This window comes from Oryzias latipes, chromosome 22 (assembly GCF_002234675.1).
Source record: "Oryzias latipes chromosome 22, ASM223467v1".
NCBI lineage: Eukaryota > Metazoa > Chordata > Actinopteri > Beloniformes > Adrianichthyidae > Oryzias > Oryzias latipes.
The window spans coordinates 12,947,897-12,960,755 of NC_019880.2; the positions used below are offsets into that span (position 1 = coordinate 12,947,897).

General features: G+C 40.9%; 1 protein-coding gene across 1 annotated transcript; it reads left to right on the forward strand.

Annotated features, from left to right (window-relative positions):
• Positions 1-3: 3 nt before the first annotated feature.
• ap5m1 (adaptor related protein complex 5 mu 1 subunit) lies at positions 4-5,897 on the forward strand. Its single transcript, XM_004082565.4, has 8 exons — positions 4-213; positions 299-959; positions 1,037-1,264; positions 1,345-1,484; positions 2,697-2,782; positions 2,864-2,976; positions 3,186-3,282; positions 3,367-5,897. Exons 1-8 carry the CDS (start codon positions 146-148, stop codon positions 3,447-3,449), a joined length of 1,476 nt encoding a protein of 491 aa, XP_004082613.1. The 5' UTR covers positions 4-145; the 3' UTR covers positions 3,450-5,897.
• Positions 5,898-12,859: the final 6,962 nt, after the last annotated feature.

Below are 12,859 nucleotides of genomic sequence, written 5' to 3' on the forward strand. Positions count from 1 at the left end.
ATGAAGCAAAAACAGGAAGTAGACATGTTTTTTTCTATTACCGCAGTAAGAGGAAATTCATTTCTAAAGTGACCTAAAATGCAAATGTTTATTTATAAAGTTGTTAAATTTATTGAAACTTAAGAACATCTCCCTACTTGAACAAATGAGTCTGCGCGCTTTGTGGATTATTTCTCACGAAAAAGGGGAGCATGCATCAATACGTTTTTCAAGGTTTGTTCTTCATTTCACGGTTAGTGTTACCGACACCTCACAAGCTGGACATTGATATTACATCATATCTTTGCTTCCCCAACAGGAGGTTTGCAACTGTGGAGCTCCGTGCAAAGAGGCTGTCAGGCTCCTCATATGTTGCAGTCCCGGAAGATGATTGTTTCCTGCAGCTTCTGCTCACTGAGTTGGGACTTTCTGGATCAAAACAGGCTTTTGTAGCCCAGAGAGATGATTGTCTGTATCGTCCACGGTCACCAGCCTTGGAGCTGCATATCACTGCTCCTGGAAAGGGTACACTTTGGCCAGTGTTGGCCATCTCTCAAGCTCATCTTACACTGGCTTGCCTTCCTCTAGTTGACGCCTCTCCTGGGCAGCGGCCACCACTGTCCAGTCTGTTATCAGAGTCACAGGGACTGAGCTTCCTAGCAGGACTGCAGACTTTCCTCCTTGCCCCAGGAAGTAAGCAGGATGGAGAGGGGTTGGTCTCTCGCCTGGCGCTCTTACCCTCTGTCCTCCTGCAGGTTTGTCCTCTTGGCACACCACTTGAGCTTCCTCTAACAGGGACCCTTGCAATGCCGTCACCACTCACCTCTGCTGGGATCCAGAAGCAGCCAGCCTGGAGAACAGGTCTATACCGGGGTCGAGCTGTCGTGAACGTATCAGTAGTAGAAACAGTGCGTTCCATGCAGTATGGGAATCGGAGCAGGCAAGATCTGTGGGATGTTTATGGCACCGTGGCATGCAAAGTAAGTGTGCAACATAAAAGACAGCGGGGCAAGTTCCTTGTTGTCTCTCTTCCTTTACTCTTTTACTCTGTCAACAGTGTGAAGTGGAGGGTGTGCTCCCAAATGTGACGGTGACCCTCTCGCTGCCACCAAATGGTTCTCCGCTGCAGGACATCCTTGTCCATCCCTGTGTCACCTCACTAGACTCTAGTGTCCTAACTGCCAGCAGTGTGGAACACTGGGATGGCTCAGCGTTCTCTGGGCCATATAAATTCCCCTTCTCGCCTCCTCTGGAGCCTTTCATCCTATGCAGTTATACTTCTCAGGTGCAATTACCTATAAAATTACTAAGAGCTGCATTTTGACATGGAAGTGCTGATTTTTACATGCAGAATTTTTCCGGCAGGTTCCAGTTCCTCCCATCCTTGGTTCGTATCAGCTAAAGGAAGAGGAGAGCCAGCTTCATGTGTCAGTAGTCCTCAAACTTCATGAGAGTGTGAAGAACAGCTTTGAGTACTGTGAAGCACATCTGCCTTTTTATAACAGGTAAACAACAGGTCTTCACCATTCTTGAATCATGCAGTTCCTGCAGGATGTTTATAACTAACCAATGTGTGTAGCTAGATGACAATCAAGTAAAGTCTAACTATTTAGATACCTCTTAAGCCGTGTGGAATCAGTTTTCCTTATTTTAAATTAAAATTCAGTTTTTATGCTTTAAATATGCATGTCCAGCTGAATTACAAACATTTTACGTTTTTTTATGAATTACAACAACATCAATGGCTGTAATGATTTGCAATTATTTTGTATCTCACGGTGATGCTATTTTAGCCCTGTGATCCTGATTGGCGTAGCACATAATCGTACCCAAACTGCTTTAACATTAGCCTCCCTTCAAAAAAAATGCTAAACTAAAATCTTACTTGCCTTCATATTTACTTAATTACATAAATATGTATTTTGGGACAAGGTGGCTCACGCCACATTTTTTTTTCAAGAATATGACTAGAATTTAAAAAATTCATGAATTGTTATTACATTGATATTTGATTAAGAAAAAACAAATTTGATTTCACTAAACAGACTGTTTGATTGTCTTTTAAAGTAATTCTTGTTTCTTCTTATGGAGAAAAAGCTGCTTTTTGTGTAAAAAGTCAGAGTTTGATTATTGAAAGCTCCAACTTTGGTTTAGACCAGTAATTGCCGGAAAAATGGGTTGTGTAACAATAAAAAAATTTCTATAAATAGAAATGTTAAAAAACATTTAACGTTTGAATAAAAATAATATTGAATTGAATTTTAATTGTAAACTAATAAAGTCAAAATCACATCTTACTATTGTGATATTGACTGTGATCCTCAGCTCTGTTAACAGACACAAAATGTACAGAAGAATTTGAGCTTCATTTAAAAAAATAAATGCTTGGAAAAAAATATTTTGAAAAACATAAAAATATTTTTTCCGTATTTTCTTTCTCCGCTATGCTACAATATTTTAAAAAAGTTAAAGCAAACCTGCTGTAAATTTTAATAAAGTTGCTTATATCAAAGCTCAAACTCTGTCAATGTTTCCACAAAAATACATAAATTATATGATTTTGTTTTAATCCAGGTAATATGTGTGTTAAACATTGTTCCAAGTGGGAAAAGAGCTGAGTTAACAAGAAAATACCAGTTCTGTCTTTTTCAGTTTGACTTGATTTACCTTCAGTTAGCCCTGAAAGTTGTGAAATTTGTCGGAATTTTTTTGTGCAGGGATCAGATGGGAGTTGTGGAGGTCAAGGTAAGCTCTGGGCAGCTTGATGTGTCAAAGGAGAAGAATCTGCTGGTCTGGGCTCTGGGTATGTGTTTCATCATACATCAGCCGTTCATTCAACACCTTGAAAATCAGCTAAAAAAGAAGCATTCTTCCTTATATACAGGGCAAAAGTTCCCCAAGACTCGTGAAGTTACAATGGAGGGTAAGATTCTGTTTTCTGGGCCGGAACCAGGACCGTCTGAACCCCTCTGCACTGGACTTACTGCTTATATTAAGGTACTTTTGTTTAAAAATAAAAAAAACCTGCTTTCATTTTTAAGTTTAACTGATGGGAACCTTATATAAAACAAGTTTAGTCTTCACTATGCCTCTATAACCCCAATTTGAGAAATGTAATTTTAGTGTCAGCCGAAAAAAATAATTGAAACATTTTGTGTCACAGAAACCTTTTAGACTGATTATGTTACCATTTTATTTTTTTACAGCTGTATTTCAAAGTGCCTGACACGACTCTGTCTGGCTGTTCTGTAGACCAGCATTCGGTCCAGGTTTATTCTTCTGCTAAGCCTCGGATTGTAACATGTAAGAATCCAGTAGGTTTTAGGTTTGTGACTCATTCAGTGTCTAATTTGAAATTGATATAATTGGTCTGTGTGTCATCCTCAGCTCGAGAACTTCACTCCAAAGACTACTGGATTTGGAACTCGACAGGTACTGCCCCGGTGTCCTCAGGTCAAATGATTCTGTAAGGAGAGCCTTGGAGGACGATTCTGCCTTTAAGTTTGCCATGTTTCTCGCAGTTTTCAGCCTCCCTCACAATCACAAACACAAAAGCCCCCCTTGACCCGCTGTTGTTCCAACAGTCCCACTTGAGTGACTCCATATCAGCCAGATAATGAGCAGCTGGGACCTTGTCATCAGCTGATGCAGGCCTGGAGTGGAGGGGCGGCTGAGCTGCAAAAGGACATTCTGCCCCAGCCCCTGGGCTGCCCACAAAGGGCCTCTTTTGAGCTGGTGGAACCCCTTACCCACATCAGGGGTTGGCCCCCTCCTCTTTTGATCCTCATTCCTGGCCTGTCACCCAGTGGCTCGTTCAAACTTGCAACCCTCTCCAGCCAGGCTGATGGAGCGCTGACCCCTGCGCCCTCTAAGGCTTAAAAGGACCCAGTCCTGCTCTATGACAAGGGCCTGACTAATGAGTGGAGTCACAAGGATGGTGCTGTTCTGTGGCGCTTTAACCTAGTTAATTCTTAACTTTCAATCACAAGATTTAAAGGCAGAAAGCCATCCACTGAGATTGTTTCATTTCTTTGTTTGCTCTCTGCAATACACAGAGAAGTTACTGAAGCTATGCATCCCACTCTGACATTTCTGCTCCTCTAGCTGCATCTCAGTGTGTCAAATTACTAGCTGATGAAGGGTTAAATCAAAGGAAAACATGCTCTACTCTGCACATATTCGTCAGCAGCCAGACTCCTCTGAGTGGCTTTATTGTCTGCCGTTGGCCTCTTGTGCCCCTTGCCGATCCAAATGCTACATTCTCACGTGGATTTCCACTCAAAAGGCTGACCATGACCAATCCTCTGTCAATTGGAACCAATTGCTCACACGGCATCCTTCACCTTCTTTTCATGTAGCAGCAGTGAGTGGCAGACATCGAGACCTCTCCGCTCTACTCCTGCATGATGATTTGGCTTTAAGGTCCAATGTGTGTGGTTAGCGAACCGGAAAAGAAGACTTTTTTTTTTTTTTTTAAAGAATTAGGCCGCTTTAAATCTCCTCAATGTTGCAAAATGCGGTCTGGCTCCTAGAGTCTGCAGTCGGAGACCTCTCAGAGGCAGGCGTTGCTTTGTTGTGTGCATCGCATGACAAATAGATGGTTTTAATGTGCTGCTCGGTCAACTGCCTTCAGACCCCAATATTGGCTTATTTCTTCAACTCATACGATTATTTCATTTTTGCTTTTTTTTTTAAATGAACAATGTCTAAATGTTGGATGCTATTGATCAGAACCCAAAGATAATTGATTCATATGTACAATAAAATCAGGAAAGGTGTCATTCTAAATCCTTGTAATTAATCATGTTTTCCTTTTATATTCATTCTGTTTTTTCTTTCTTTAGATGTTTAAGAAAAGATTTATGCACGAGTGACGCTCAGCTCAATAATGACCCCTAGTGGCAGATTTTGGGGTGTTTTGTGTGTGTGTGTGGGGGGGGGGGGAGGGTAGTGATTTCCTGAAACATACTATGTGAACTTTAGTAATGTTGTAATAATTTAAGGAAAAAAAAACCATGTGGTTTGTATTTTATTTTTTTGTCTAAATACTGATTAGTCTCCAAAATTTGTTTGCTTAATTGAAACCTTTTTTTCTCTCAAAAACTTAATGTTTATTTCCTTTTTACAAACTAAATTACCGCTAAACAGGAAAGTCTGATGGTAGGTTTAAAGGAGGGTCTTAAATGGAAAAGTCCGATGGAAGGAGATTTTTGCTGACTTGACCAGACTTGAGTCAGTCTCTAAACGTTTGTACTCCTCTCTGTCCTATAGAGGGCGCCATTAAGTCATCCAATAAAACTTGTCAAAGAAAAAAAAATTAGAGCTGAAATCAATTTGAATTTTCATTATTGTTTTTTGTTAAAGAAAAAAAAAATTCAAGATCTTTGTAAAAGTTTTTTTATGGAGAGCTTTATAAGTTATCAAAAAATTATATATGAAAATAATGGGTAATTAGAAAAAAAGGGGAAAGGAGGAGGATTTTTTGCAGTCATGTAAAGTCTTTCATCTAATGGGTTTGACGCAAATCATTCTAATTTTTTTAATTTTTAGCAAACTAGAATGCTGAGGTCTTACAAAAAAACATGTCAGAAATAAAGTCACCAAATTTTTATCTATTAAAAAAAAAGTTAAACTCTTCATTCCAACAATTAGTTTCAAATATTTTTGTGCCAAGCATTCTGTTGAGAATACGTAGAACAGAACACAAATTAGTTGAGGTAGTTCTTGTGTCAAAAAATCCACTTTGGAATATCTTTTAAAATTATTTGATTAATTTGTTACTGTTGTCATTGCAATATGTCTTTGTTAAGACTTAAAAACCTATTTTTATATAGTCAATTATTTCCATATTTTTTCACATTTCTTTTTAGAATTTAACCAATGTCACACCATCACTGGAAATAAAATATTTGTTTCAATTTTGTGTCCCTTTTTACTAAAAAATGAAAACTGCACAAGCATATTGCTTATGGTTATGAGTTTGTAAATGAAGTGAATAAATCAAACTTTGAGAAAAAGTGTGTCTCTTTGGAACATTCACATAATTCAATTCAATTCAATTCAATTTTATCTGTATAGCCCAAAATCACAACAACAGTCGTCTCGATGGGCTTCGAAGTAAAACATGAAATCAAAAGGATCACGAATACAAAGAGTTCAATAGAAAAATACTAAAATGAACTAACAAACTGACTAAGCTATACTGGCATCCCTGCCCTTAGACCCCCCTTCGCGGTAAGGAAAAACTCCCAAAAAAACCGGATTCCGGAAAAAACGAAGAAACCACAGGGGTGCCCACATGAAAGGGGGGATCCTCCCCCAGGACGGACAGGCGATTTACCAGAACTCTTAGAGAAGAATTAACTTATCTAAATCTACAACTACATATATAAAAGTCCAGCAGACGAGCTTCATCCAGCCGTGGTTGTGGGGACAGTCAAAGGCGCGAGTCGAGCCGGAGACAGGAACCACAGCCAGGTGTAGGAGCAGGAGCAGAGACGAGGTACTCGGTCAGGTACAGAGCAGAGATGAGCCAGAGGCAGGATCCACAGCCAGGTGTAGGAGCAGGAGCAAAGGCGAGGTAAACGGTCAGGAACTGGAGCACGGATGAAACAACTGGAGTCTGGAAGCACTCCCACTCCCCAGGAGGGGAGAGGAAAAGAGGGACAATACATGAATCGCACTGCACCAAACAGAGGCATGGAGAACTAAATGATAAATTATGATCAAGAATAGAGGAGAGGAAGGGTAGAAGTAAAAAAAGTAAAGAGGACAGAACCCCAGTGCACCATAGTTACCCCAGCTTCAACTTCTAGCAGCCTTTTAAAAGAAATAGTTATTATTAAGTTTAATTTAAACAAATTACCATTAAGTTAAATAATCTCTGAATACTAACTAGTCTGACAATAAGCCTGTCCAAAGAGGAATGTTTTCAGTCTAACTTTGAATGTAGAAACTGAGTCGGCCTCTCTTACATGAGCTGGGAGTTTATTCCATAAGACAGGGGCTTGGTGACTAAACGCTCTACCTCCAACCGTACTTTGACTAATTCTAGGAACCACAAGCAGTCCTGCATTTTGCGAGCGAAGTGTTCTCATTGGATGGTAAGGGACTATGAGGTCCTTAATATAGGACGGGGCCATTCCATGTAAGGCCTTATAGGTTAACAGGAGGATCTTGAACTTGATTCTGGAATCAACTGGGAGCCAATGGAGCGAAACCAACACAGGAGTGATGTGATCTCTTCTGCTGGTTCCAGCTAACAATCTAGCTGCTGCGTTCTGAACAAGCTGGAGACTTCTTAAGGAACTCTTAGGACACGCTGCTAACAAGGAGTTACAGTAATCCAGCCTCGACGTAACAAATGCATGGATGAGTTTTTCAGCATCACTCTTAGAAAGTATATTTCTGATCTTAGCAATATTCCGCAGGTGAAAAAAGGCAGTTCTGCACGCCTGAGATATGTGAGCCTTAAATGATAAATCCTGGTCAAGTAAAACCCCAAGGTTTCTAACTGTGGAATTGGGGGCTATACTTATGCCATCCAGGGAGACTATCTGAGCAGACAGAGTATCTCTGAGGTTTTTAGGACCAAGTATAATGACCTCAGTTTTTTCTGGGTTCAAGAGGAGGAAATTAATTGTCATCCAGGTCTTGATGTCACTGATGCAGGCGTTCAGTTTCTCTATCTGGTCATTCTGGTCAGGCTTCATGGATAAATACAACTGCGTATCGTCGGCATAACAATGAAAATTAATGCTGTGTTTCCTGATTATGTTTCCTAGGGATAGCATATAAAGCGTAAACAGGATGGGTCCCAAGACTGAGCCCAGTGGGACTCCATAGTTGACTCGAGTGCACTGAGAGGAATGGCCATTTACATTAACGAACTGATACCTATCGGACAGATAGGATTTAAACCACTGGAGAGCAGATCCTCTGATCCCTATGTCCTGCTCTAATCTATGGAGTAAAATACCGTGGTCGATAGTGTCAAAGGCTGCACTGAGGTCCAACAGGACCAGAATAGAAAGTAGTCCCTTTTCTGAGGCCAATAACAAGTCATTAGAGACTCTAACTAGTGCAGTTTCCGTACTGTGGTGAGGTGTAAACCCCGACTGAAAGTCGTCAAAGTGGCTGTTGTCCTGTAGGTGGCAGTAAAGCTGCTTAACTACAACTCTTTCTAGGATTTTAGAAATAAAGGGCAGGTTTGATATCGGTCTATAGTTGGCCAGTGATGAAAGTCAGGCAAGGAAAAAATCCCTGAACTTTTCTTTGAGCGATATGGCGGGCACAGAGCGAAATTTTGGAAAAATACGTGGTCTTAGATGCATTCTGGTGCATTCTGGCAGCTAGTTATTCACTTCTTTATCAAGAAACTAAGACTAATTGGAGCATCATGATTTGTCATTCAAACCCCTAGTTTGACTCTCCATTAAGGACTTGCTGGTCCTAAAAAAGAATTTGGAAAATTGCTCAAAGTAACACAATCCTACAATCTACGCTTTTCCTTAAAGCTGCAAAACATACAATTGCTAAAATATAGTAACATCAAAGCCCCAAATGGCAAAAAGAACACCAGTAACTATGATATTCTATGAAAATACCTCAGTTATTTATACATTATTTCTGCTTTAGAAATGACTGATGTACAACATCCACTTGCACTGTTTTCTCAAACTATAATTACATCAAAATATGGGATCTGCTTTAAACTATAATTCTATAACATAATACATCAATTCTTTAACACCAATACTAAGTAATCTGGGAAATATCAAAACAAACATACAAACTAAACAAAACATTGTAAACATTATTTTTTAAGGGAGTGCGGGTCCAAACCATCAAATACTTATAATTAATGTTAACTATACTGAACTAAATCATGGTAATTAGGAAATGCAAATAAATTAGATAGAGAAATGTATTCAAAATAAAAACTGAAACTCAAAACTAAAATTGAAATTATTTCAACATGTGGTTTTGAGATTATTTTACACAAAAAAGTATTTGACCTACACTACCTTAAAAATCTTTTTTTTTTTTCCAGCCAAGACCACTTCAATTTGTTTTTTATCGTCTTCTCACAACTGAGGTCGTGACCACGCTCAATAATGACGATGCCTGCCATTATTTTAACACAAATTTGATCGCAAACTCTTCAGATGTGTTTGTGAAAGTTTAGCGTGGGTCCGCCAGTTTTGGTCTCTAGGGAAGCAAGTCACGCTGACCACGTGGTGCAGACAGAGCCAATCAGACCCGTCGACGCATCCGAAAGCAACTAAAACGTCCCGTCATTGGTCAATTAGGCCGGGAAGACGAAAGATGGCCACGACCATAGAGGAAGCGATCTGCGGAGAAATATAGAAAATAAAGCTAAAATTAGCTGATTTCAGACCATTTTCTAATCCGGAAAGCGATTTGTCCGTAGAGATCAGGTCTTTATTTCCCGGAAAGTACGTTCGGTTTGCTCAAAAACCCGGATTTCCGGGAATTCCCGGAAGACTTTCATCACTGGTTGGCCAAGATGCTAGGATCCAAACTGGGCTTTTTCAGAAGAGGTTTAACAACTGCATATTTAAAAGACTGTGGCACGTAACCCGTTTCCAGAGAGGCATTTATCATTGTTAATTTGGGATCATTAATTAGGGGAAAAGTTTCTTTAAAAAGTCTAGTGGGAATTGGGTCTAACAGACACGTTGAGGATTTGGAGGACGTAATAATTGATGTTATTTCCGCTTGATCCACAGCAGTGAAGCAGTCCAATGTTACAGAGGTTTCTATGGATGCCTCCATTTCTACCGCTTCAGCCTGTTCTGGGCTGATAGTAGGAATAACTTGATTTAACTTATGTCTAATATTTGAGATTTTACAGTCGAAAAATGTAAGAAAATCATCAGAGCTGAGAGAAACAGGAACATGTGGTTCTACTGAGCTCTGACTGCGAGTTAATTTAGCTATAGTGCTAAAAAGAAATCTTGGATTATTTCCATTCTCTGATATTAAGGTTGAATAGTACTGGCTTCTAGCTCTACGCAGAGCTTTTTTATAATTTAATAGGCTATGTTTCCAGATATCCAGAGACTGCTCTGAACCGGAGTGGCGCCATTCTCTTTCCAACTTACGGGTTTCTTGTTTAAGAGAACGAGTTTCAGCGTTAAACTACGGTGCTACTCGGTTTTGTCTGACGAACTTAGGTTTCAAGGGGGCAACAACATCGAGTGTACTCCTGAGGGCTTGTAAGGCATCATTAACAAAGTGGTCATTTATATTAGGACTGATACTATGGGAGCTGGACTCAGAGTATTTTCTCAGAATATCACTAAGTACTGGTTGAACTGTGTGTTTGAACTCAGACACAGAACGGTCAGTTAAGGTTCTTCTAAGCTGTTTCTTATTCACTGGGACAGAAGGATGTTCCAGTGTAAGCTGGAAGGTAATCATAAAGTGATCAGAAATGATGGGGTTCAGAGGAAGGACACTCAGCTGGCTGATCTCTATACCATGGGTTAGAACAAGATCCAGGGTGTGCTTATGACAGTGAGTGGGTTCATTCACACTTTGGGTGAAACCAACATCATCTAATAAAGCTGCAAAAGCCTTTCCTAGGCAGTCACTGGGGTCATCAACGTGAATATTAAAATCCCCTAATATTATAGTTTGATCAGAATCTAAGACAATAGTCGATAGGAAGTCGGAAAACTCAGTTAAAAATTCTGAATATGGGCCGGGGGGGCGATAAATAATTATGAGTAAAACAGGTTTTGGAGTTTTCCTGTTTGGGTGACTTAAAGACAATATGATGTTTTCAAATGAATTATAAGCATTTTTAACTTTAGGGCTGAGAAGTAAGCTAGACTGTGATATTACTGCCAAACCACCTCCTTTCCCTGAAATCCTGGATTTCTAGTTAACATTTCTGGTTTCCTGGATTTCTGGTTAGGTTAACAGACTAAGGCTAGCAGAAATGTTTCTAGAAAGAAGAGCGGCACCGTCCCGAGTGGGATGGACGCCGTCTCTCCGCATGAGACCGGGCTTCCCCCAAAACGCGCTCCAGTTATCCACAAAACCAACGCCGTTTTCTGGGCACCATCTAGAAAGCCAGCGGTTAAATGATGAAAAGCGGCTGTACATTTCATCACTGACTAAGTTCGGCAGGGGACCAGAGAAAATTACAGTGTCGGACATTGTCTTAGCCAGTTTACACACCGAAGTTACGTTTAACTTAACCACCTCTGACTGTCTCCGTCGGGCATCATTACCGCCTGCGTGAATCACGACTCGACGGAACCTGGACTTATTCTGAGCTAACATCCTAAGGTTCCCCTCGCTGTCACCAACTCTGGCCCCCGGATAACACCTGACTGTAGCCGCTGGGAGCTCCACGTTTCTAACTTCAGAAGAGCCTATAACCAGAGTTGAGTGTTCAGCGGGTGTGTCGCCGAGGGGGGAGAACCTATTACTAACGTGGAGTCTCGGGTGCTCTAAGTTTTTGCGTTTAGCACTATGTTTCCTCCCAACCGGTACAAACCCCTGACTGTCTCCCGGCTGTTGGGAGGGCGCTGGGGTGCTAGCTAAGTTAGCCCTGGTAGCGCGGCCCGCGCTACGAGTAACGACCTGGCTAGCCGGCTTAGCTTCCACTGTGCGGAGCCGCGCTTCTAACTGCTCCAGCCTGGCCTCCAAGTCTAACACAAGACTACACTTAACACACCTACCGCTATTTTCACTAAAGGAGGCAGGGTCATCACTAAACATATGGCACATGGGGCAGGAGAGAGGAGGAGAGGCGGAAGGAGTGGTGGCCATGCTAGGTTCTAAGCTAAGGCTAGCGGTGTTTAGGTAAAGAGAAGTGGTCTATTTAGCAAAATGAGAAAGTGAACAGCAAGCGGTTTAACAGTGGTGAATTCGTTAATAAAAGGTACTAGATGTGAATATTAACCCAGATAACCCTTAGAGTAAGCAATAGTAGTAAGGCTAATGCCAAACAAGAGGACAGCAGTCACACACGACTAGCACTGGGAATAGCTCACCCGGAAATGACGTCACAGGAAACCAGCAGAGAGCCACACCACTCACTCTTAAACAAGCAAAGGCTTGTTGTTAAACAAGCAAAGGCTTGTTTAACAATTGGATCTACAGTCAGGACCATAAATATTTGGACAGAGACACGTTTTTTCTCATTTAGCTTCTGTACATTACCACAGTGAATTTTAAATAAAACAACTCAGATGCCATTGAAGTGCAGACTTTCAGCTTTTATTCCATGGGACGTACAGAAAGATTGCATAAAAATGTGAAAAACTAAAGCATTTTTTAAACACAATCCCTTCATTTCATGGGGTTGTAAGTAATTGGACAAATGAAATAACTGAAAAAAAAATGGTCATTACTAATATTTGGTTGAAAACCCTTTGTTGGCAATGACAGCCTGAAGTCTTGAACTCATGGACATCACCAGATGCTGGGTTTTCTCCTTCTGAATGCTCTGCCGGGCCTTTACTGCAGCAGCTTTCAGTTGCTGTTTGTTTGTGGGCCTTTCTGTCTGAAGTTTAGTCTTCAACAAGTGAAATGCATGCTCAGTTGGGTTAAGATCAGGTGACTGACTTGGCCATTCAAGAATATTCCACTTCGTTGCTTTAACAAACTCCTGAGTTGCTTTGGCTGTATGTTTTGGGTCGTTGTCCATCTGTATTATGAAACGCCGCCCGATCAGTTTGGCTGCATTCACCTGGATCTGTGCAGACAGTAAGTCTCTGAACACCTCAGAATTCATTGGGCCGCTTCTGTCCTGTGTCACATCATCAACAGTGGCGACAGTGGCTCAGGTGGTTGAGCGGGTCGTCCAATGATCGAAGGGTTGGCGGTTCGATTCCCCACT

Bases quoted from the DNA above. Each gene is read 5' to 3' on its own strand.
- ap5m1 (XM_004082565.4), top strand. From the start codon at position 146: ATGAGTCTGCGCGCTTTGTGGATTATTTCTCACGAAAAAGGGGAGCAT. The intron at 214-298 runs GTTTGTTCTTCA...CTTCCCCAACAG, and splicing joins GCATCAATACGTTTTTCAAG to GAGGTTTGCAACTGTGGAGC. The intron at 960-1,036 runs GTAAGTGTGCAA...CTCTGTCAACAG, and splicing joins ATGGCACCGTGGCATGCAAA to TGTGAAGTGGAGGGTGTGCT.